Source organism: Phocoena sinus, chromosome 9, assembly GCF_008692025.1.
Source record: "Phocoena sinus isolate mPhoSin1 chromosome 9, mPhoSin1.pri, whole genome shotgun sequence".
Taxonomy (NCBI): Eukaryota; Metazoa; Chordata; class Mammalia; order Artiodactyla; family Phocoenidae; genus Phocoena; species Phocoena sinus.
The window spans coordinates 52,355,581-52,382,136 of NC_045771.1; the positions used below are offsets into that span (position 1 = coordinate 52,355,581).

The 26,556-nt window shown below is 34.6% G+C and overlaps 1 protein-coding gene across 1 annotated transcript in view; it reads right to left on the minus strand.

The window, feature by feature from the left end:
- Positions 1 to 26,556, minus strand: part of STK31 (serine/threonine kinase 31) — a 90,778-nt gene that overhangs the window by 54,755 nt on the left and 9,467 nt on the right. Inside the window, exons 4-11 of the mRNA XM_032643175.1 lie at positions 23,500 to 23,598; positions 19,986 to 20,060; positions 18,360 to 18,518; positions 13,453 to 13,811; positions 12,303 to 12,477; positions 6,352 to 6,467; positions 4,826 to 4,985; positions 1,812 to 1,934 (exon numbers count right to left, since the gene is read on the minus strand). Of these exons, the coding sequence (XP_032499066.1) occupies positions 1,812 to 1,934; positions 4,826 to 4,985; positions 6,352 to 6,467; positions 12,303 to 12,477; positions 13,453 to 13,811; positions 18,360 to 18,518; positions 19,986 to 20,060; positions 23,500 to 23,598 (1,266 nt within the window). The remainder of the gene's footprint in view (positions 1 to 1,811; positions 1,935 to 4,825; positions 4,986 to 6,351; positions 6,468 to 12,302; positions 12,478 to 13,452; positions 13,812 to 18,359; positions 18,519 to 19,985; positions 20,061 to 23,499; positions 23,599 to 26,556) is intronic.

Here is a 26,556-nt window from a genome sequence, read left to right on the forward strand (position 1 = left end):
ACATTCCCACCAACAGTGCAAGAGGGTTCCCTTTTCTCCACATCCTCTCCAGCATTTATTGTTTCTAGATTTTTTGATGATGGCCATTCTGACCAGTATGAGATGATATCTCATTGTAGTTTTGATTTGCATTTCTCTAATATGATGTTGAGCTTTCTTTCATGTGTTTGTTGGCAATCTGTATATCTTCTTTGGAGAAATGACTATGTGTCCATCATCGGATGAATGGATAAAGAAGATGTGGCACATATATACAATGGAATATTACTCAGCCATAAAAAGAAACGAAATTGAGATATTTGTAGTGATGTGGATGGACCTAAGAAAATTCCGTTTTCTTAAATGGAATTGCATAAATAGTATAGGTTATTCCAGTCTGTCATACAGAGTGAAGTAAGTCAGAAAGAGAAAAACAAATACCGTATGCTAACACATATATATGGAATCTAAGGGAAAAAAAAAAAAAGGTCATGAAGAACCTAGGGGTAAGACGGAAAAAAAGACACAGACCTACTAGAGAATGGACTTGAGGATACAAGGAGGGGGAAGGGTAAGCTGTGACAAAGTGAGAGAGTTGCATGGACATATATACACTACCAAACGTAAAATAGCTAGTGGGAAGCAGCCGCATAGCACAGGGAGATCAGCTCAGTCGTTTGTGACCACCTACAGCGGTGGGATAGGGAGGGTGGGAGGGAAGGAGATGCAAGAGGGAAGAGATATGGGAACATATGTATATGTATAACTGATTCACTTTGTTATAAAGCAGAAACTAACACACCATTGTAAAGCAATTATACTCCAATAAAGATGTTTAAAAAAAAAAGAGACAGTGCCCAGATGTCCCTGAATATCCTTTTCTCCAATTCTCCAGCAAGCTTATTCCCTACAGTATAAAACAAGACAGCTATTATTCAACTTGGTATTAAAGATACTGACATACAGTAAAAATTCTAAGATACATAAAAGGTAGAAGGAGTAGAAGAGGGTTATTGTGTTCAAATGATACGACCACACAGAAAGCTCAGAGCATCAACTGACAAAAACTAAAGGAGAGTTCAGCAGAGTTGCCAGAGAGACAATATATAAAAATCAATAGTATCCCTCTACACCATCAAAAATAACTAGGAAATGGAAAATAAGATAACATTCACAAAAGCAATCAAAAGTATAAATGTCTTGGAGTTAAATGAAGAAAATGCATGAGGCGCTATGGAGAAAACTTTTAAACATCATTAAAAAACATAATAAAAGATGTGAATAAGTAGAAAGACTATGTTAACAGGCGGAATGACAACACTGTCACACTCCTTCACTCCAAATTAGTCATTTCTGAGCTGAAAGGATAGGACTAAAGACAAGGTTCCACAACATCATACAGCTACTGTACTCCATCCCCTATCACAGATCTTAAAAGCCCTATAACTCAAGGATCAGGATCCCTCTCCCTAACTCTAACATATGGCTTTACTAGATTTTCTGCTAGAATTCAGTGGGTAACAGGAACTCACCTGCCTGCTACTGCTCCTGTCTCTGTGAGTTTTCCCAAAGAATGCTGCTCTAGCAAGCCTGACATGCCTGATCATTTTACCTTATTTGCAGGATAAATACATATACATACATAAACACGTTAAATATATCAATATAAAATTTTAACACCATTAAAAAGAAACTAGGATTTATCAAAGAAAAACTTTTGCAGCCATCAGTAGTATCTTAAGTCTAAAGGTAAATGCTAATTTCACCTCTCAAACGATAAACATATTTTAATGTATATTTAATGTATTTGTAGTATCTTTTAAAATTCCAACCTGTAATGTTTTCAAGCGTTTATTAAGAGGTAACTCATCAACTTCCAGAATAAAAACTTCTACTGCCATATGCAGCTTCTGTTGTACTTCATTTCTTTCGGCTATCAAAATATTCCCTTCATTCTGGAGGAAGGAAAAAAAGAATAACCATCATTAATATATCAGGTGTTTTTTTTACACACTGACCTCTATGAAAAAAACTGATCTCTTAAAGTTAGTAAAATTTAACATTACATTCTCCAAACATAGTAACACTTCAGACAAACACCTGTCTCCTTAGATAACCAAAATGACAGTTTTCTCTCCCTTAATTAGAAATAAGATTTACGTTCAACAATTCTGCTCTGTTCATCTTCATCTTTTCCTATCATTTCTGCAACAATAAAATTTTTGCTTTTCTTAAGAAAATTATACAAGTATCTATGGCTAATTACACACTGTCTCCTTCCTACTCTCAGCCCACCCTCAATTCCTTCATCTACTTATCTTTCAAGATTCAGTTAATCTCCACCATGATAAAACCTCCAATTCACCCAAAAGGCTATGTTTGCAAATAGATATGAGAGATATCCAAGAATGCTGTGAATTACCTCTGTTATAGTACTTACCAAACTATATTAAAACTATCTATTTATATATCCGGCCAATACCCAAGGTAGATAGAGGGATAGGACCATGTCTTAAACAAATGCATGTGTCTACTACCTGTAACAGTGTCTGGCACATACACTTAAAAGCCTGAATGTTAGAATACTCTTTTTTGTGTAAGCTCAACCAGACCATTATATAACTAATTATAAAGACAAAAGAAAAGAATCTCTTTCATCAAAAATACACCTGGTGGGCTTCCCTGGTGGCACAGTGGTTAAGAATCCGCCTGCCAATGCAGGGGACACAGGTTCCATCCCTGGTCTAGGAAGGTCCCACATGCCACGGAGCAACTAAGCCCGTGCGCCACAACTACCGAGCCCACGAGCCACAACTACTGAAGCCTGCGTGCCTAGAGCCCGTGCTCCGCAACAAGAGAAACCACCATAATGAGAAGCCCGCACACAGCAACGAAGAGTAGCCCCTGCTCACCACAATTAGAGAAAGCCCACTAGCAGCAATGAAGACCCAACACAGCCAAAAATAAATAAATAAGTAAATTTATTTTTTAAAAAAAAGTACACATGGCAATCAAGTTAAGGAACTGTGCGAAATATATAAATGAAAATAACAATACTGACCCAAATTAAGTACAAGTAGGGAAATAAAATGACAACTTTATCTGAGGGACAATTATGACTCTCTATTTATCCAATAATCTACTCTTCAGTCAGTCAAATGAACTTTAGGGTAATAAAGCCTAAAAGTAAGTCCTGAAGCATCAGCAGTAGTGGAAATAAATTGCTTCAAAAAAAAAAATCACATTTGTTCTACTAGAATACCAAGTCCTAGGTATATACTAAGCCCTCTCCCTCCCTGTGATAAATCACTTTCCTATGCTCAAATGACAAAAACAAAACAAAACAAAAATTAAAAAGCAGTCCTTTTTCATCTTTTCATCTTACTACATGAAAATACATGATGAAGTATTTTAATACTGGCAATATGGTTTAAATGGAACTAGAATACACTTTGTAATCAGACATACCTGGGTTCAAATTCCATATTAACATTTAGAACTACGTAATCTTGAGCAATTTCGTTAAACCCTGTGGGCCTCAGTTTCCTGAGGAGCAAAAGTGCCAAGTGCCCTTTTTTTTTTTTTTTTCCTCAGTACGCGGGCCTCTCACTGTTGTGGCCTCTCCCATTGCGGAGCACAGGCTCCAGACGTGCTCCATGGCATGTGGGATCTTCCCGGACCGGGGCACGAACCAGCATCCCCTGCATTGACAGGCGAACCACTGCGCCACCAGGGAAGCCCAAAAAGTGCCCATTTTTAAAAGTTAGTGTACGAAAAGTTTATAAAGTATCTATAACACTGCCTGTGTTTCATAGAGATTCAAAAATTATTACTTCTGTCACTTTTTTTCTTCCATAATCAGAAGTAACCAGTAACCAGGTCTAATATGTAAAATAACCCAAATCGAATCCTTTATCCAAATTAAACATTCCTGGCATTTTCAAAGGCCTAGTTATTCTGTTTACTTTTCTCATTCAGAGCCAGTTACGCTGCCAACTGGCCAACATAGAATGAATAGGAAATAAGACTTTCAGGGTACAATCCCCAGAGGCAGAAACCACCGATACTTAAGATAGGACAACTCCAAACACAAGTTTAGGGCTCGTAGGTACTATGGAAAACTATGCTTGTTGTACCAAATATCTTTATATGAAAAAGAAGGAGTTCCATTCAGCTCAATATAATAAACTAAAGAAAATTCCAAGAGGAAATAAATATATTTTTACCTACACTAATGAAGGAGTCACATGAAATATTCCATTCTTCATATCCCTCCCCTACCCACACATGGATGGCTTAGATAGCATTTAACAGTAAAGCAGAGTCCTATAATGCAGCATAAAACACGCCACTCAGACCAGAAGACAAGATCTACATTAGCAGTTGTGGGAGCCACTCTGGCTTACAAGCCTCATGCCCCTCAAAAGCCACCATCTCTTATAGGTATAGCTGCCAGGGTCCCTCAAGGGGTATGCCCAGTTGCAAGTATTTGTAGTTTACAGTTCCTCCCAGTCCAGATACAATTTACCAATCAGGGGTTTTATTTTTACCTAAACAATGTTGCCAGTAACATGACTGAAATACCATTTCATCAAATTACCAAGGGAACAGAGAGGTAAATTCTCATGCAAAAGGGACTGCAAAAGGGTTAACTAACCCTTTTTCCACAATCACTACTTATCTATCCTAAAAGAAAAGAAATCAAATTATTAATATGAAGATATGTAAAAGTTAAAGATTTCACATAAAGTATCATTCCAATATCTGCAGTCCTTCTGCTTTCTTGAAAGACATTATCTTATGTTCAACAGATAAAAATCATCATAGAGAAAAATTCTTAACCCACCATATTCTGACAAGTTTGAATCTTCTCCTGAGCCAGACAGTATTCTGCCCAAATTATCTCTAATTCATTCAGAGAAGCTGGGAGAGTAAAGCAGCCTTCATCCAACACTTGTATAGCATCTGACAGGTCATTTCCAAAATGAGCATTGATATTGACACATCTATTAAAACAGCAAAAAGGAAAAGATCAAGAAATTTTTAAGGTGCTGTGAGAAAAAAAATTACACTTAAATACTAATGGTCTAAAGTTACCATTTACAACACTGGCTATGAAGAGGTACTTTTTAAAATCATATAAAATCATAAATAACTTTGATACAATTAAAAACATAATTGATTGAGAAAAAATTTAAATATCTTTTTCAAAAAGCTTTATATAAAAAGACAACTTCAAAAGTCTGCAGATTTTAAATGATATTAAATTAGATTTATAAATAATTCTGTAAAATTTTATACTTAAGCCAATCTTGCTTACCAAGATGACAGGCACATAGTCCTTTGACCTTAATAAGCAGACTAGCATTTGCAGAGTTTTTTAAAATATCCAAAAAGAAAAAGCAATGAGAAAGACCAAATAGCAAAACCAACAAGGCCCATCATTTTCTTTTTTCTAGCTTCCAGTTAGACTGCCACCATTCTAACAGCACATTATTTCCTCAAATATGGGTTAAAATATTTTAAACTGTTTTGGTCCAAAGTCTATCTCACAGCTTTGCAAGTGTAGTCACCTGAATTTTTGGTTGTGCATTAAAAGTTGATTAAGCTCTAGAGAGACTTACTCAAACTATTTAGAAACTTATAAACCAGATACCGATTGATGGATTTATACTGGAGAATATAAATTCCCACTGGACAAAAGACGAACGTGCAGGATTAATTCAGGGCAACATCTTCTTAGTGTTTCAAAGTACATGAGAAAATGAATTACTGATTTAAGTTGTATGTATAGCACAAAAAGAGAACTAGGTTGTTTTGAGAACTATTTTTTCCACAGTGCAGAAAAGGGTAAAAAATTATCCCTAACCAATAATAAAGCAATCCTCTATAAAGTAAAATACCTATGCAATTCATATATAGAGTCTGAGATATGCTGAATAAACTCTGCACAAAACTTGCTAACCAATTTCTTCTAACTCCATGAACACTACTTTCTTCTTTCTTTAGACAGAGTATTATTAAGTTAGATTACTGAAATCTAGTTTCAGTATAGGACTGAAAATAACCCCAAGCAAAACAAGAGGACATAGTGGTTTCTCATCAAACTACCACTTAGAAGTTGTGTTGACTTTTTAATTTCATTCTCATAGATGACTTTTAGGACACTATCATGCCACACGGTGTCAACAGAACACTAACAAAAACAATATAAAATTTGTCTCAGGAGTAACTATTTTTAGTTTCCTTCTTTCAAGTAATAAAAATACAAAGATTAAGTTACAAAGCAAAAATGGCAGGCATACAAAACAAAGCACCAATTAATTAGCATTTGTTTTAAACTATCCTTCTTAAAAATATGCTTTTACCTACCTAATTTCTTTCAATATTCCAACCTTAGCTGCTAGATTTTTCATTCTGGTACCTACACAAGTCTTAAGAGTACTTTCTAAATGTTTAGTCAAATCCATGGTAGTTGCTTTCTCTTGCTGAAGCAAAGAACAAATACATCTTAGTTAGACCCAAATAGGAAACTGTATTTCTACTGTTATTTAAATGATTTTTAGGCGTAATTAAAATTTTAAAGGCTAAAAAATACTAGGCGACAAGATAACAAACACTGATTTCCCTACTAGCTAGGATCTGAAAAAGATAAACTATTCCAGTCTTCTGCCTTCACACAGAGACACTCTTATATTGCATCCTAATAAGAAACCAAATAAAAACAAAATTTCACATATTATATGTCTTAATACTTAGATTTTAAAAAAAAAATAAAAGATACCCTTAAAAACCAAATGATAATCAATGACAATTTGTTTTCTGATGAAGTCTGATATCATTCTGCATTTTAAAAGAATCAAAAACATCATTTCCTTGACCCAAGCTACATTAAACTCCTTGATTCTGAGTGGTACCTTAACAATATGTTTAATATAATTATTCAAAATAATGTGTAGAGCAGTAATATGGATAAAGACCTGCAATTTTATTCCAATTATACTACAAACCAGGTATTACACAGTTAAACACAGAACTTTTACTCAATCTTTAAACACCATGCTCTCTGGTGTTCACATTCTCTCCAATGCTTCAGTTAAATAAAAAGAGAGCCAATACTGAATGCTGATTAATAGTAAGTTAACATTTGGGAATGCTCATGCCCATCTGCTCCCATTTGCTGAGGAGGATGACCATGAAGAAGCAGTTATGTTTGTTCTTAAATCTGTTTATATCCACTGTAATTGCTATGATAATTACTCCAAAAATCACATAAATCTAAGAAACAGAAGTGGGAAAATAAAAAGTTGTTGAATCTTTGAAAATGTGTTTAATGCTTTACAAAGACTCGATAAAAGCAAATTTTTAGTACAAATTGCTAATGAAATACATGTGGATGAGAACTATAAAATTCTGAAGAATCATTTAAATCTAAAAGAAATGTCAACTCAGTTTACTTCTCAACTGTCTTAAACTTACTGTTAATCCACCTGTAAAAAAAAAAAGAACCAGAGCTCAGATGACAAATAATTAGTATGGTTTTTAAGACAAACAACAAATAAAACAAATAGAAAAGATGCCAAACTTAAACCCAACCACATTAATAATTACATTAAATGAAAATTAGCTAAACACTCCAATTAAAAGATGTGAGATTATCAATCTGGACAAAAACAGCTCAGACTCAACCATATAAGCTGCTTATTAGAACACTTATTAGATATAAAGAGACAGATAAAAATTAAAGGATGGAAACTATATACAAGGCAAACATTGCTATATTAATATCAGGCAATGTGGACTTCAGTACCGGGAGCACTCCCAGCAATAAACTGGGATATTTCATAAAGACAAATGAATTAATTCATCAAGAAGACACAACAATTCTAACTGTGAATGCACCTAATAACAAAGCTTCAAAACCACAAAGTAAAACCTGACGGAACAAAAGGAAGAAATACACAAAACCACAATAATATCTGGATATTTTAACACTCCTCTCTCTGTAACTGAAGGAACAAGTAAACAGAAAATCAGTCATGATACAAAAATCCTAAACAATACTATCGACCAATTCGACCTAACTAACATTTATAAAACACTCCACCACACAACTGTAGAATACACATAATTTTTAAAAGCATATGGAACATTTCCAAGGACAAACAATATGCTGGATAATAAAACAAATATCAATAAATGTGAAAGGACTGAAACCATACTGAGTATGCTCTCTGATGCTAAGAAAATAAAATATCAGTAACAAAAATATACTGGAGGGAAATCTCCAAATCTGTGGAAATTAGGCAACACACTTCTAAATAGCTCATGATTAAAAAATAAATAAATAATGGGAAGTTTTAAAATGTTTGATTAAATAATAAAAAAACATATCAAAATTTGTGGACTACAAGTAAAGTGATGCTTAAAGGGAAATCTTTAAACATTATAAAAGAACAAAAGATTAAAAACAATTATATGAATAAAAAATAAAACAATGATACAAATTTCCATCTAAAGAAGCTAGAAGAACAAACTGAAGGAAGGAAATAATAACAATAAGTAAAGAAATCAATAAAGTAGAATAGAGACAAACAATAAAGAAAAAAAAATCAACAGAAGCAAAAATTAGTTCTTGAAAAATGTTAAGGACTTCCAGTTTCCAGTCCAGCATGTAAGAAGAAAAGTCACCAGTCCATCCTAACAAGTAAAAAGTTGAGCAACTGAAAAATCAACAATTTTTCTTAGATTTGTCACAGAGGTAAGGTCACAAGGCACAACTGGAAAGACAAGACAGGCTAATAAAGGAAACTCAAAACTTTCTGGAGCAGCAATCCCCACCGCCCAGGGAAGAAGTCTGGAGTAGGGAAGCTGCAACTGTAACTGACATATTGCTAAAGGCTCAGTATGAACAACTGAAAGTTAAAAACATCAGGGGGACCCCATCATCAGGATGCCCCCACATTTTTTTGAGTTTTACCTCCTCGATCTCCAGCAGGTTCTCACAGTAAATCCCCTCAAGCTTCCAGCAGGAGGAGGGGAAAAGGAACCATTTTGAAATATGTTAGAATATTCTGTACTTAACAAGATCTGCCCTCAGTGGAAATCATTTAAACAGAGCCTACCTGCTAGGATTTTATCCAAGCCTAATTAACCTGGGGGAAGGGAAATACCCAAATCCAGCCCACTCTAGCCATCCTCCTTTCTAAAGGGAGTGGGGGAGAAAACTAGTTGCAAGTGCGAAATTCACAGTCCAGAGGCACAGGCTCACTAAAAGACCTTCTTAGTCTTTTCAGACTATAAAATGCTTCTCCTTCCCCCACACCTAATCATCACATTTACTAAATTCCTATTTATAGAAGTTCCTTTCATCAAATACATCATGCCTGGCTATCAAAAAAAAAAGCTTGTAAGACATGTTAAAAGACAAAAACACAGTTGGAAGAGACAAAGCAAACATCAGCATCAAATTCAGATCCGGCAGGAATATTGGGGTTATCAGACAGGAACTTCAAACATGGTAGGATAAATATGCTAAGGGCTCTAACAGATAAAGTAGACAGCATGCAAGGACATACAGGCAATGTAAGCAGAGAGATGGAAATTCTAAGAAACAAACAGAATATGCCAGAAATCAAAAACACTGTAGACAGAAATGAAAAATGCTTTTGATGGCCTTATCAGTAGAGTAGATATGGCTGAGGAAAGAATATAATCCAAAATACGTAAATCCATATATCCACAAAAAGACCTGTAGAAGAATATTCACAGTGGCTTTATTTATAATGGCCCAAAACTGAAAACAACCTAAATGCCCATGAAAAAGAAAATGAGTAAATAAACTGCGGTATATTCATAGAATGGAACACTACTTTGCAATAAAAATGAACAAACTGATAAACACAACCTCAATAAATCTCACAGACATTATTCTTTAAGCGAATGAAGCCAAACATAATAGAACACGTATCAGAGGATTATTCCATTTGTATGAAGTATAGGACCAGGAAAACGAAACTGTGGTTATATATAAATCAGAAGAATGGTTGCCCTGAGTGGGAGGAAGAGAGGATAGGCCAGAAAGAGATACCAAGGAACTTTCCAGGGTTGAAAGAAAGGCTTTATATCTCCAACAGGCAACGCCATTGGCTTATAATCCATTTACTCTCTTCATGGAAGGGGACCAGGACACCCATAGAGAAAATAAAAGGCAGGTGACTAGTCTAATCTCCTTGTCAACTAAACCTTTAAAAAGAAAACAGACTGTTTTCTAAGAGGAAGAGAACTTATCTCTGAAATGCACTTAGCAAGATGTTCCTGGCTATAGGATTAGTTATAAAGGATAAAACCCACAATTTATGGATTTATGAGTCAGAGTTCCCTGAAGAATGCCACATATGAATCTAGGGGCTGGAGATTGAGTTCAATCACCAATGGTCAATGACTTAACCAGGCCTATGTAATAAAACCTTGATTTAAAAAAAAACTCAGAAAAAAATTTAAAAGTTCAGAATGATGAGCTTTGGGGGAGCTTCCAGACTGGTGAACAAATCCATGTGCTGGGAGAGTGGCAGGCCCAGAGACCCCCCCAACCCCCTTCATAACTTCCCCTATGCATCTCTTCCTTCTACTTGGCTGTTCCTGACTTTTATCCTTTATAATAAAACTGTAAGCATAAGCATAGCACTTCCCTGAGTCCTATGAGTTGTTTTAGAGAATTACTGAATTGAGGGCAGGGGGTGGGGGTGGGGTCATAGGAACCCTCAAATTTATACTCAGCCAGACAGAAGTGTGGGTAGCCTGGGACGTGATTTGTGGCTGGTACCTGAACTGGGCTAAATCTTGAGGGACTGAGTCCTTACCTTGTGGAGTCTGAGATAACTCCTGGTATTTAGTGTCAAAAATGAATTGATGGACATCCAGTTGGTGTTAAGAGAATTGGAAAATAGTGTTGGGATAACATATTTAGAATCAGAAAAAGCTACACATTTGAAAACCACAGTATTCTTGGTGGGGGGGGGGGGAACTGCCCCGAATCTGAGCAAACCTCGAGACCTAACTACCATAAAAGGAAACACATGGAGATACAGGAGCCTGTTAAACAACACAAGGATGCAGATTAAGCAATTTAAGAGATCTATCAACCAAAATTGAATGTATGGGCCTAATAGGAATTCTGATTAGAAGAAACCAACCGTAAAAGGACATTCATGGAGCAAATATGGGAAACCTGAACACTGACTGGATATTAAATGATATTAAGGAATTATTGTTAATTTTTAAGTCTAATAGTATTATGGTTATTTCTTTTTTTTTTTTTTTTTTTTTGCGGTATGCAGGCCTCTCACTGTTGTGGCCTCTCCCGTTGCGGAGCACAGGCTCCGGACGTGCAGGCTCAGTGGCCATGGCTCACGGGCCCAGCCGCTCCACAGCATGTGGGATCTTCCCGGACCGGGGCACAAACCCGTGTCCCCTGCATCGGCAGGCAGACTCTCAACCACTGCGCCACCAGGGAAGCCCTGGTTATGTCTTTTTTGAAGTTCTTTTCTATTAGAGATACATACAAAAGCACATACATTAAAATATTATGAACGGGATTTGTTTTAAAATTAGTAGATTTAAAAAAAAACTGCTGTGTATTTAATAATTGTAAAAACTGGGTGATGGATACATAAGAATTAATTATTCAATTCTCTCTTTTTAAAATGTTTGAGGGACTTCCCTGGTGGCTCAGTGGTTAAGAATCTGCCTGCCAATGCAGGGGACACAGGTTCAATCCCTGGTCCAGGAAGATCCCACATGCCACAGAGCAACTATGCCGGTGCACCACAACTACTGAGCCTGCGCTCTAGAGCCCGCGAGCCACAACTACTGAAGCCCACGTGCCTAGAGCCCATGCTCCTCAACAAAAGAAGCCACCGCAATGAGAAGCCTGCGCACCACAACGAAGAGTAGCCCCCACTCGTCGCAACTAGGGAAAGCCCGCACACAGCAACAAAGACCCAACGCAGCCAAAAATAAATAATAGATTAAATAAATAAAATGTTTGAAAATTTCCATAGTTAAAAATTTTAAAGAACATAAGAGGAAATGTAACTGAGAAATTATTAATCTCTCAAACATCCAATGAAATCCAAAGATGATTAGCTTGTAGCATAAGAAAAATATCTATAAACAAATATAAAAAAAAGGAGAGAATAGAGTGGGGAGATGAAGGGAAGGAAAGGAAAGGAGACAGAAAATTAAACAAAAAATAAGAGCAAATGAATATAAGGATTTCCCAGTTCATCATTCTTTACCTTACGCCATTGAACATACCATACCTGCAGCTCCTGGACAGTCTGTTCTACTTTCAATTCTAATGCCTTATACCTTTCAAGAAGAACCTCCTTCTCTGTTTTAAGCCTTTCATTTTCTTCAATCAGTTTCTGGTCCTGCTTAATTTTTGCCAGGCTGACATTCAACCCAAAATTAAAGCCACCAACAGCCAAATTTTCCCTATTAAAAACAAATTCACTCATTGTAAAAAACAAACTGTGTAAGTGTTACAAGGATCAAACCCTAAAATTCTCTTGCGTTTTTTTTAGCATGATATACCTTAAAGTTAATTTTGGAAACTAATCTAAAACCTTTACCTAATTCAACATTAAAAAATATTTTTAATGCAAACTAGATTTTATAACTGAAGAAACACTTCAAAAACAATGCCTCCAAATCTCAAAGAATACATATTCCAACTTCTTCATAGCAATATCAACTCCAGGAAATACAGTAAAAAGCATTTCTGTATCAGTTTCTTCCAATCCCTCCTCCCCAACACCTCCACTCCATCTGACACTTTAGTCCCTAGAGCACTGATAAGGTCCCAAAAAACAGCTATATTACCCAAGACATGGCATCATGGCCTAGATCATGATACAGAAGTATAAGAATGGTTTGGTAAACATCAAACCTGGCTTTTTGCTTCAAGTTTATATTTCAAAATTATCTAAAAAGTGAACACCTTTGGTAATAATCAAATTCTATCACAGTACATTTTCACAGGAAGAACAAAGAGCCTCTCTTTTGTTAAAAAGGAAAGGCAATTCCCTAAAACTCATTAAAATATTCTTAAAGCCAAAGGAAAAACTTCAAGTTTATCTGAAATTCTGGCTCTTGGCTGAATCGTTTAGATTTAGGGGTAGATTTTTATTTTTAATAAATGTATTCGAAAGAGTTGGAATGAAGAGTTGGTATGTGAACTTCAAACAATTCAGGAATGATTTTTCTTTCAAAATGGCTTTTAATTAAAATATTCCTGCTAAAGAGGAGAGGAATACCTGCTTGAGAAAAACAGAAATAATCAGTATCATCCCTCAGAATCACTGACATAGTTGAGGACTCCAAAAACGTAAGCCTTGACTTCTACTACGACAAGGGCTTACACCATACATCAGAAATTAGTTAAGACTAAAAATCCCAACGTAGTCTTACTCTGGATATGTCACATGATTTCCTGCATCATTTTCACTCTTCAAGTCAAGAGACAGCCTCCCACTTAAGTGGTCCTTTGGCCTGATGAAAAGTGACTGGTTTGAGCTATGCCCCCAGAAAGGAATGGGGCTTTTGAGGTTCCTGAGGACAAGATGACCAGGATCCGATTTTTTTTCCTCACAGATGTTAGTGCTGGAAGTAAGTTTGCATTTTTCTGCAAATCCTTTCTTAGCCACCTCTTCCCCTATATCCACACTGCCATACTCAGCCTGAGCAATAACTGTTCCATCTTGATAGGTTGCTTTAATTCTCATTTTTATTTGCTTTTCAAAAATCAAGCTCCCCAAAAAGATTCTGCCCTAAGAAAGATAAAAAAAAGAAGACATAAACCAGCTACACCAACATGTTTTTCTCCACTTATTTTGTTTCTACCTAGTTTTTCCAAAGATCGTATTTCCTCATTCTGAAATCTCTGTAAAAGTGGTCTTACCTTGTTGTTGGCTAAATGCAAATATACTTCTGCATGTGTATGACTATATTCCAATTACACACTTGCTAAAATCCTTTCCAGAAGTAGAGCTGAGACCAGTATAGGCAGCCATATTTATACATTGTTAAATGTGTACCAATTAAATACCCCAGAATAATTTTTTTAAACCAAGCAGATTCTGTTGACATTTTGGCCCTAACTACATATAATGGTGCCCTGAGGAGCTACACCACATAAAAATGAATTTTGGTATCTAGAAAAAATGCTCAAATTCAACAAAACTTTAAAAATCATTTTAAAGGCCTAATCAGGTACTCTCATTTCAAAGTAAGACAAGAGCAGAAGCAGAAAACAGAAACTCAAGGCATAAAACATCAACAATTTTTTTAAAAAATCAACAAACTGCAATTATGGAATATGAGATGTTAGAAATTCCTAAATTAAAACTCTCTTAAATAGAATTTTGTCTGAGGGAGCAATACCTGTATAACTGGCATATGAGAAGACATGTGAGTAATTAGGTACTTGATAACATTTAGTTATAGATTATTGATCCACAGCACTGAGCCAAGACATACCTAAAACATATTTAGAATTGAAGATATATTGAGATTTAATTTTAATAAGAACTTGCTTACATCTCCAGAAATCTGAACTCCTAAAATTACTTTGATATGATCCAATTTGATAATTATTCCTCTCTTCCCAAATTTCTCTAAATTCCTTACCTAACTTTCATCCTATAGAGGAGATGAATCATTTCTCAGAATATATAAAGTATAAATTTGAGACAAAAATATCTTGTTTCATATCTTCCTTGGAATCCCTGATGTAATTAATCTTATGGGCCATAACTCTCTTAGGGAGAAGCTTTATTTTTAGCTATATTCTCACTAGGTAAATATGACAAACAATAAAGCTTATGCAAATAAAACCGAATAGGTAATCATACCAATAATAATCCAGGCAACACGAGCATAAGAACAAATTAAAAACCAGAAAATATAAGCTAGTCACATTTAAAAAAAAAAAAAAGAAAAAAATTTTCAAGGTACAAGAAACTAAATAATATTGATAGGGAGTAACTATTTCCTTTTTAACTATATGGTGGTATAGCAGGTAGAAGGGAGATCTATGTAGGAGTTCTTAACTTTTTCCATGCCATGGGCTCCTTTATTGATCTGGTGAACCCTTTGGAATCCTTCTTGGAAAAATGTTTTTAAATGTATAACATAAACATAAGGAGAACTACAAAGAAAATTATTTTACCATGATATATTTTAAGCGCAGGTTAAGAACTCCTGAGCCTAAAAGGATGCATCTGAAAGGGTACAGGAGATTCAAACTACATAGGCTCAAGGATCACCAACCATCACTACCAAAAAGAAAAAAGAATTTTTTTAATCCGCAAACCAAAATGACAAAGTATTCTAAGTTACCAAAAACACAGGTTTAATAAATTTTTCAAATCATAAAAATTTTAAATACACACATATTGAGATACTTGAATTCACCAAGAACACCAATACAGAAAGCAAAGACGGTCCAGAATGTATCACCAAAAAATGAGATCAAGCAGGCAAAGCTAACAAACTCAAAATATAATTCACTGAAATATATCTAAGATTTTGATCAATCAGAATATAGTTTTTAGTTAACCTCTTTCATAAAAAAACCTTAATTTCAACCCTCAATGTTGAAAGTCTATCTAAAATTCAAGTATAACTTCCACCCCTAACCAATCTTAATGGAAGTGACAGTGTCTGAAAATTATTTCTGCAATATGTGAAATTCTTAATACTTAACACTTCAAGAAACTCTGTCCTCGGGCAACATATGAATTTAAGTGGAAATAAATCTACTTTTTACAAAAGTTCCAATTACCTAAAGCTGAATGTTCTAAAGGTATACTGTTTATTTAGAAATTTTTACACATAAACCTGATTTTCAGACTTTTCTCTGAAGTCAAATTCTTTTTAGTTATGGTCATTAATCACAATTAGTACAAAACTGTTCAACCAGATTCTCCCTGAATCATATATAATTACAGGTAGAACCCTGAATTTGGAATAAAATCTGAGTTCTCCTAAATTCTAACAAAAAGCTTTATTCAGAAATAGGAAAGCATCACTTGCTTTCTTAGTCTACCCAACCTTGTCTGGATATATTAGAAAACAGGTTAAAAGACCTTTAAACTGTTAAACCCATATTCCAATCTCTACCTCTCATTGCATGATTCTACATAAAAATTTTCAAAGTAAGAAAGGCATTTAGGACATAATTTAATCTTCTTTGATCTTCAGCAATTTTTAGCACCATTTTGAGTTACAGTTTCAACTGTGCTTCAGCATAGGTGTCAAAGTGTTGGTTTAAAATGTGTTGAAAGTATTTCAGTGCCCAGGACACCCTCTGGAAGTATCTTTTAAAAAAATTTTTTTTATTTTAACTGAATCCCTACTTATCCATTCATCCATTCAAATGCTAGATAAACTGGATGCTCATCTAACACCTAACAGGCAGAAGCAGGGAGATTAGGCATAAAAAATGAATAAAATACTTGTCTCTACCAAGACAGTCTTGTCTCTACCAAGCTCACCATCTTGTGGGGGGAGGAAAAAAATTACACCTCTACATGCCCATACATTGAACTAAAACAGCTGCAGGAGAATGAATGGTGGGTATCAGCAAAGACTTCTTATAAGAAATTACACTTGAACCTTCAGCTGAGAATTAATGGCTAAACATGGACTTTCTAAGCAGAGGCACTCAAGAATAACCATTTCTTTCCAGAAAACATTCAGTTTACTAATTAGTTCAACTCCAATGAACAGTCTTTTTATTGAATGTAAGCATGCAAATACAAATAATACCATCTATTAAGAATCTATGAAGCATATAAAACATTCTCAATACTGAAGTTTATTTCTTCAGTTCCAAAAATAAATTTTGAAAATGACATTTTCTTTGATTCATGTTTGTTTCAATCTACATAAATTTTATATCATCTTACTACGAGAAGAGCAATGGACTTGAGTTCTAGCCCTAGCTCAGCCCTAATTAGCTTTATGACTTTAAATAACTTATTTAATTGTTGTAGACCCAATTTCTTTATTTGCAAAACAATAAGATGAGAGCAGATGAATTCTAAGGTCTGTAAATTTAAGATTCCAAGGTTCTAGGCATGCAAGAAATTCAAAACAAGCCTCTACCTTGGTCAAACATTTATATTTTAAAAAAAGTAATAAATTTTAGATTTTAAACCAAAAATTTAGGGTGTAATTTTACAATAATATCTATGCTTTACTCTATTTATGAGAGTCTAAAGTACAGAAACATTTCTTATAAGTAACTATAGTGCAGACAAAACTACACCCAACGGCCTAAAAGATTCTAAAAACAACAAAAAGAGAAGGTTTTCAAATTTTACTGTTCCTGGGCTTCCCTGGTGGTGCAGTGGTTGAGAGTCCACCTGCCGATGCAGGGAACACGGGTTTGTGCCCCAGTCCAGGAGGATCCCACATGCCACGGAGCGGCTGGGCCCGTGAGCCATGGCCGCTGAGCCTGCGCGTCCGGAGCCTGTGCTCCGCAACGGGAGAGGCCACAACAGTGATAGGCCCGCGTACCACAAAAAAAAAAAAAAAAAATTTTACTGTTCCTTCTAGTACTGATTAAATTATTTCCAAATAAGTCATTTGAGCTGCTAAATATACAATACAAATCTGATTACTTTGCAAAGTGATATTCCCTCAATGGCAGTATCAGCTACCAAAAGAACATCACTGTTGTACAGATTTAAAAGGAGGTAGGATTCTTGTTAAGACTACCACTGAAATTATTAGAGGTCTTCCAGAATTAGGTCGCTAACCCAAAATGTAATGGAAACGAATACAAACAGTAGTCTAGATTAGCAGAACATCACTGCCAATTACTATATCGAACAGTATGAGCCTCTGCCAAAAAGATACAATCTAATTAATTTACAACTCCACTAATTTCAAATTTATGATATTTAACGCCAGAGCTAGATTAAAGAGCACTTTTAATAAATACTTTCGCAAAAGCAAAAAACAAAATAATTAGATTCATCATTCTCTCCATCATAAAAGAGACTATCCTTTGAAGCTTTCACATCAGAAGAAACTACTTACATTTATTATATGTGTGCACATATACCTACATACACACACACACACACACACACACACACACATATCAGTCTTATCTGATCAAGAATGTTTACCTAGCAAAGATGAGCACAAATAAATGTCTGTGAATTATTCTATAATTTGATATTTTTCATTAATTTATACAAGCTTTTACATCAAAGAAAATTAATGGATTTTTAGCACGCTTATACTGCGTTTCCAGCACATAGTTTTACTTCCATTAGCAAAAATATTTACAATCTTTGACTTGCCTGATCAAACTGGGTAACTTCTTGGCCAGAAGGAATCTGTAGTCCCCAAAGTCTATACTTTTTGGCAACACTAGAAAACTGCAGATCCAAAGGAATCTCAGCTATATCAGATCGACTTAGAATTTCACTATTTCCATAGTCAATATATCTCACCAGACACTGGAAAAAAATGAGAGAAATGCTAATACAGAACTTAGATTAAATATCTCCAAAGAAACTACCCATTTGCTGCTTTCTGTTAACTACCTGTAAATCATGATAGCATTTTACCTGAAACTGACAAAATGCATTCAGAAATGAAAGTTCCAGCAATATCCTCAAAATATAGAAAATCCATAGTCCATGAGATCACGAGGATTTCTATATTTGGTACTACTAGTTCAACCAGTACCAAACTACTATTTCCAACAGTACCATTTCTCATTTTGATTTTTTTTAAACAATAGTATTTAAATAAAACATAAATCTATGAAACTTATGACTCTCTCCTATCTCAAATGTTAAAATCAATCAACCTTCAAAATCAATCAACCTTCTTAAATTCAAGTTGGAAACAATAAAATCTGAAAATAAAGGCAAAGTTATGAAACTTTCTTTGATAAACTTAAGCCTACTCCAACTGTTAGATCTTGGAAATGAATCAAATTCACCCTTACCTCCAGTTCTATATCTGTATAAAAGGTAAAAAAGAAAAATAGTTTATTACAAGGTCAAAAGCCATCTCATCCTTTAATTTAAAAAAGTTAAAGCCAAACCAAAAGCAAACACAAAATATCATCTCCAGCTGTCAAACTGTGGAGAAAAGGTCTATTTCACTAAGATAAACCACTACCCATGACAGTAAAAAATCACGAGATTTTTTAAAGATATTTGGAACATTACTCAAGGTGTTTCACCTTACCTTCTTATTACACCAAGAACAATATTTACAAAACATATATATTATAAAATATTTTAAGTCCAGGAAAGTAGACACAGAAAAAAACAGTAAAAGAAACCCTACAGAGATGCTTTTACATAGCCTGCAATGTGCAATTGCCACCAAACAGCTATTCAGAATCCTATCTCCACAAATTCCCTTAAAAATCTCCCACAATTTCACAACGTAAAAAACAAAATAGCTAAATGCAAAGAAAATTCATCACATTTAACCAAGGTGTGAGAAAGTGGCAAGCCAATCTTCATTATTAACAATATGCACATCAACTAAGTAAAAGATAACCATAACTTCAGGATCAAATATTCTCTTCCTACTCAATCTTAATAGAATGAACTTTTAAGTTACTCAGCAAGAATCAAACATAATTATTAAGAACTGAGGTACAAAGAACCAATTGGTCACCAAAAATAATCACAAATTATGTAATCTATACTTGGATTATCTGGGGTGGCTATACAACAACTTAAAATCAGAAGAATATTCCTGAATCTGACTTGTATTTTTTTAAGCAATTCGTTTCTTTTGTGTTCTCTACGGGGAAAAATTTATGTTTTAATCAGTTTATAAGTTCATTCAACCATATTTTATTACTACTGTGAATAAGCAATGAAGGACTAAATAAGCATCAAATTTTGGAACCAAAATAAATATTCCTCAGAGCAAAAAAATTGAACACTTGTTCCTGCCTTTTCATCACTGATTATTTTCAGTACTTTGCATCTGTACCAACATTTATCTTCAGAAAATAATCCTCCATAAATCTACAAAGAGAAAAAGAAAGTAAAATTATTTGGCATTTTAATGAATTTAATGCTAACTAGATCAGAATAATAATTAGCATTTATTAAGGACTTACTATACATAAGTAAGCATGTATAGATAACAACCCTATGAGGCAGGTACTTTGTTTTCACCATTATATGCCCAAAGTCATAAACTAGTAAGCAGCAGAACCAGGATTCAAATTCAGGCAACTGACTTCAGAGTTCATTATGTTTTTCTGCCTCTCCAAAAAACAGGAGAGAGAAGACGAAAGACATAAAAAGAGAAAACTCAAAAAAAGGCCCAAGCATCAAAGACTTAAAGTCATGCTGTTTTGATGTCTGAAGACATAATTGGTACAATTAATTGTTCTTAAAACACAAACATGCCAAGTACATGCCACTTAAGTCTAATTCTCAACCATGGTAGGATCCCTATGTCCAACCAGACAAGAAAGATTCTTACACTTTTTACTTTATACATAAAGACTTCAGTGTTATTGTAAATATAAGTAAATAAATTACATTAGATAATATCCTTAATACTGAACCTTCATATATTTTAAATTTATATTTTAATTTAATTAAGTTTAATAGAGAACAAAGAGAAAAATTTACATACTTTAAGTCAGTGTCTCAACCTCAGCACTACTGACATTAGAGACAGGATAATTCCTTGGTGGGGGGACGGAGGCTGTCTTCTGTCATATGCGTTGTAGGATGTTTAGCAGCTTCACCCCCTGGCCTCTAGGTACAAGATGCCAATAACACTCCCTCCAGTTGCGACAACCAAAAATGTCTCCACGCACTGCCAAATGTCTCCCGGGGGTGGGAGTGGAAGATACAAAGTAACCCCAGGTTGATAACCACTTTAAATCATACATTCTCAATGGGAGAAATATCCCCATGGGAGTAAAAACTGGTTCTTGGAGCATGGAGGAGAATCTTAGATATTACAGTGGTTTGTAGTCCTCCAAAGTTCAACCCTATCTGACAACATAAACAGATATCCAGTGTATCTGTGGTGTTAAAATGTCTTGCAGAGAGGAGACCCATTAGGGAAAAAAATGCCTTAGAAGGGCATAATGAAAAAAAGGTTGAGGAGCATGGCTTTAAGTAATGGAGTATAAAATTAATTTATCACTCTGAACTAGGACAAATTCACAGATTTTAAAGCAAAAGGAATACAGAGGGTGAAATGTAAAAATCCTCAACTCCTCAAAGCAACAAAGTACAAATCAACTCAGCTAACACTCAACAACTGAAGGGCAAGAGAGAGCACAAGTGGCATGGTACCCTCTCCTAGCCATCTTACTTCATTTTTCAGCAAGCAAACAGGTTTAGTAGCAGAAATACCTGATCATCAACCGTCCTATCCAATTTCAAACCTTGCAAAAGATCACATTACCGTTAGTTACGATTTTGTAATATATACCAATAAAATTAACAATTCAATACAAGGCAAGTGACAGAAATGGTGTAGCATTGTAACCCAGTCTAGGTAGGGGTGGGGATACCTCTAGAAATAGAGCTCGAACCCAACCAAACTGAGCAATCTAAGGTCCTTGTCTCTGTTAGTGTGAATAATCACAATCACCATCATAAATACAAATCTATCCCAAACAGGTTTGTCTTGAGAGCACAGTCAGAACTATATAGTCATTCCCACTGTGCCTAGTCCCAATCTTCTCTCATGACTCCACAATTCACACCCCATGTCCTGACTACATGGTAAGAGGAAGAGAACTACTCAATCACTAAAGAAAATTTACACAGTATAATCCATTCACAGATAATCAGAGGTGGCTAAGTAATCATTTATAATGAGAAGTCTATTACTGACAATAGGTTGAATTTTTTGTAAAGTAAGTAATTTATTTTGCATTCAACAGAGGAAAAACGGATATGTTTTTACTCATAATACTATTAAACACAGTCACAGACTACAAGGATGTTTAAAAAAAACCATAAAATCTTTACAAATTGCATTATCTTATCCATTCTGATGCTCAGCTCCAAGCTACAATCATTTCTTCCTTCTAAATTTCTTTTTATACCTTTTTATATATGTCATTGGGGTTTTAAATTATTTTTAAATAAAACTAAATAAAGGCACATTATTAAAAGAAAATCAAAGTATACCCAAAGAGGTAAAGAGTAAGACTTCCTTCCCAATACTCTTCCACTTCCTAAAAATTTTTTGGAATGTTTTTGATCCACAATTGGATGAATCCATGGATGTGGAACCCATGGATATGGAGGGCCAACTGTACAGAACTTCCTACAAATCAATCTAGACAAACAACCTTGAAAACTGGGAAAAGATCTAAATAGGTACTTCACAAAACAGGATATCCAAATGGGTAATAAAACCTGAAAAGCATGCTTAAGCTTAGTACTCATCAGGAAAATGAAATTAAAATCACAAAATAACAATACACACCCACCAAAATGGCTAAAATTAGAAACACTGACAATGAGAAGGGTTGGTGAGGACACTGAGGAACTGAACTCTCGTACTTTGCTGGTAAGGATGCAAACTGGTTCAATACGTTTCCAAACTGATTGGCCAGTACCTACTATAGTGAAACATGCCTACCCTATGACTTGGCAATTTTACTCCTAGGTATATACAAAAAAGAAATGTTAAAATATCCATTAGAAGGTTTGTATAAGGATTTCACAGCAGTTTCATTCACAGTAGCCAAAAACTACAAACACTCCAAACGCCCATCAAAGGAGAACAGATAAATTTTGGTATATTTATACAGTGAAATACTGCATAGCTTGAAAAAGAATAAACACACAATAACATAGATGCACACAATAATATGGATAAATCTCAGAAATTATTTTGAACAAGGCAGACATATACAAAAGAGTACATATTGTATAACTCAAGAACAGGCAAATGAACCTATGGTGATAGAAGTCAGAATAATGATTACCTTTGTTAGGGGACTACTGACCAAGAATTGACTGAGAAGGGGCCTAAGGGAATTTTCTAGGGTGATAAAATTGTATCTTGATCTGGGTGGTGATCACACAGATGCATAGATATGAAAAATTCATCAAGAGATTAAGAGATACACTCTTCACCGTAAGTTATATGTCAATTAAAAAATATATGTACATATATATATTGTCCAACTATTCTCCATAAGTATGTCTCTTACAAATTTTTATGAATCAGTGTCAAGGGCAAGGATTCTATTTTGTTCACCACTGTATACTTAATGCCTAACACAGTGCCCAGTACCTAGCAGATAGTTCATAAGTATTTTTGAAAAAGTAAACTTATTATGACTGTAGTTTATACAAATTCTGAAAACTTGCCTCTTCCTTTCAAATATATTAAAAATTCCAAAAACTATAAAATCTGAGACACAGGAAAGCTAATAAGAAAGATAGAATAATTATACCCAAGAATATGGCTCACCTTCTTTGGATCAAGTTTCCCAAAAACTGAACTGGCATGGGGACAGACTTCAGACAGTGAACAACCAATCTTCATAATATCCTTATTTCTACTAATACTCTAGAAGGAAGAACAGATATAGTATAAGATTCAGTAAAATATTATTTGACAGTGTTATGCAAATGAGGGTTCTACTATGCATAATACTTAAAAGGTTTTGGAGCATTAGAAATTAAATCAATTCTCATGTCATTATTTTTTCATAATTCAGAAAAGTTCTTTGTAAGAAATGGAACTAGGCTATAGAAAATTTTTACTTCTCAATGAGTTCAAATTACTTGGAATTCAAACTAAGATACCAAATATTATTAATATCATATTAAGAGGTAACTTTAAACAATTGTCTCTGGGTTTTACTTTAGCTCTAATTGCTCAAAATAGATACCATATTTTGGTCAAATGACATGGATCTTCTCACATATTTGTTGTTGTGTAAAGGAAACAGATGTAAAAACAATTTCAAAATGTACAGGTTCTCTATATAAATACTGTAATCTAGTTAGTAAATTTATTTCTCACAGGGGCATGGGTTAACAATTTTGAAACTACTTTAGGTGTATACTAGGACTGAACAAGTAAGTAAATATGTTCTAGATAATGAAAGCAGGGAGAGAGAAATTACAAATAAGAAGGCTAGAATGAACCTGCTGTGTTAGATTACAATTGGAAAGTATCAGTATGAACTCGTGTGTGTGTGTGTGTGTGTGTGTGTGTATACACACACACACATATACACAAACACACATATATGTGTGCATGTGTATACATGTTTGTGAATATATGCATATATGAAAGAGACACACAGAGATACAGATGTGTATATTAGTTATATATATATTTGTATTTATATAGTATATTTATAAATATATATATAGTTCCTATCTCTGTCCACTGAGAGAGCCTAGAAGCAATGACACTCAAGTAGCAATAAGCACACCTAGTGCCCAGATCTTGATTTTTAAACACCATTCTCCAATAAAAGGAACAAGAGTTCTTTGGAGAGTGGTTGAATCCAGGGCTAGGACAGGGAAATAAAAGATGATCCTGGAACATCTGGTGATGCCAGAAAGTAAAGTAATATTCAAAAAAAGAATGGGTGCATTTTAAAGGATACAGTAGCTAATGTAAACAATCTCCTATTGGCCAAAGCTGGAACAATTTAAACAACAAAATAAATGATGATAGTATGGGATTATAATCCATGGATTATATTAAATAGAAATATATTAAATAGAAATATATTAAATCCATGGATTTATATTAATGTAAGTAATTGAATAAATAAATACATTAAATGCTGGAGAGGAAATACCTCTTCCTTAAAGAGGAATTCCAATTAATAAATGTAGAAGGAATGAGGAAAATAGAAAACCATCATTAGGCAAAGGCCATAGCAATAAATAAAAAATTCTCTTAAACTTAAAAAGTTTAAGAGAGGGCTTCCCTGGTGGTACAGTGGTTAAGAGTCCGCCTGCCGATGCAGGGGACGCGGGTTTGTGCCCCAGTCCGGGAAGATCCCACATGCCGCGGAGCGGCTGGGCCCGTGAGCTATGGCCGCTGAGCCTGCGCGTCTGGAGCCCGTGCTCCGCAACGGGAGAGGCCACAACAGTGAGAGGCCCGCGTACCGCAAAAAAAAAAAAAAAAAAAAAATTTAAGAGAAACAAGATTAGATAGTCTCAATGCATCTCCCTCTAAAACACTTATTACTTACAAAAGGAAACACAGTAACTTTACAATTAAGAAACCCAGCAGTTACCACCTTAACCAAATGGATCAAGGTTAACATCATCAATAGTGAAATATAACAACATCATAAATCCCCAATATGACGTACTTTCAGCACACATCACTTCTGTAGTATTACTGCCAATCTATTTATGAGAAATCATAAACAAATAAAAACTGACCAGAATTCATTAAGAATGTCAAAATCATGAAAAATAAGTATAAATAAAGGAACTATCAAAGGTTGGACGAGACTAAGGATACATGACAACTAAATATAATGTGGGATCCTGAATTAGATCCTGGAATAGAAACAAAAAAAAAGGCGAGGCGGGAGTGGGGAACTGGTGGAATTTGAATAAGGGCTGTAGTTAAGATTTAACAGCATTGTACCAATGTTAATTTCCTGACTTTGACCCTTGTACTTCGATTATGTAAAATGTTAGCAACAAGGAAAGCTAGGTGAAGGGTATAAAGAAATTAATTTTACAACTTTCCTGTAAGTCTAAAGTTATTTCAAAGTAAACTGTTAAATATATATATATGTTCTTTAAAAATATATCAATAGCGTGAAGTCAGAAAGAGAAAAATATTGTATATTAACGCATATATGTGGAATCTAGAAAAATGGTACAGATGAACCAGTTTGCAAGGCAAGAAATAGAGACACAGATGTAGAGAACGTATGGACACCAAGGGGGGAAAGCGGGGGCAGGGGGGGCGGGGGGTGGTGGAATGAACTGGTAGATTGGGATTGACATGTATACACTAATATGTAAAATAGACAATAAGAACCTACTGTACAAAAAAAAAGTAAATTAAATAAAATTCAAAAAAACAAAATAAAAAATATATATATCAATAACATATTCAATAAGGCTAGAAAGAACATGATTATCTCTGTAACAAAATAAACTCTGAAAGAGCAGTTCAAATGACATCATGATGAATATAAGTACTGATAAACAGTAAAAATGGGAAGTGAATTTAAACTGACCCCAAGACACACTTGAAGCAGCCTTTGTAAATAAACTCCTGGAATGAGCTCTCAAAGTTCAAAATACACCAAAGTATTTTACATAATTAGATTTTGTAGGTATATGGACTAGCATAAATGGAAGCCCTTTTTTTTCAAAGGTCAAACACTTAAGATTCCTTCAACTGCCACTCATCAAACTAGGCCTACCAACATTTCTGAAGTGTTTTCATGTAAATGGCTTAAATGGCAGAAATCCATAGTGATAGAAAAAGAGACTATGTGTGAGCAAACCTTCAACTTGACCTGCCTCCACA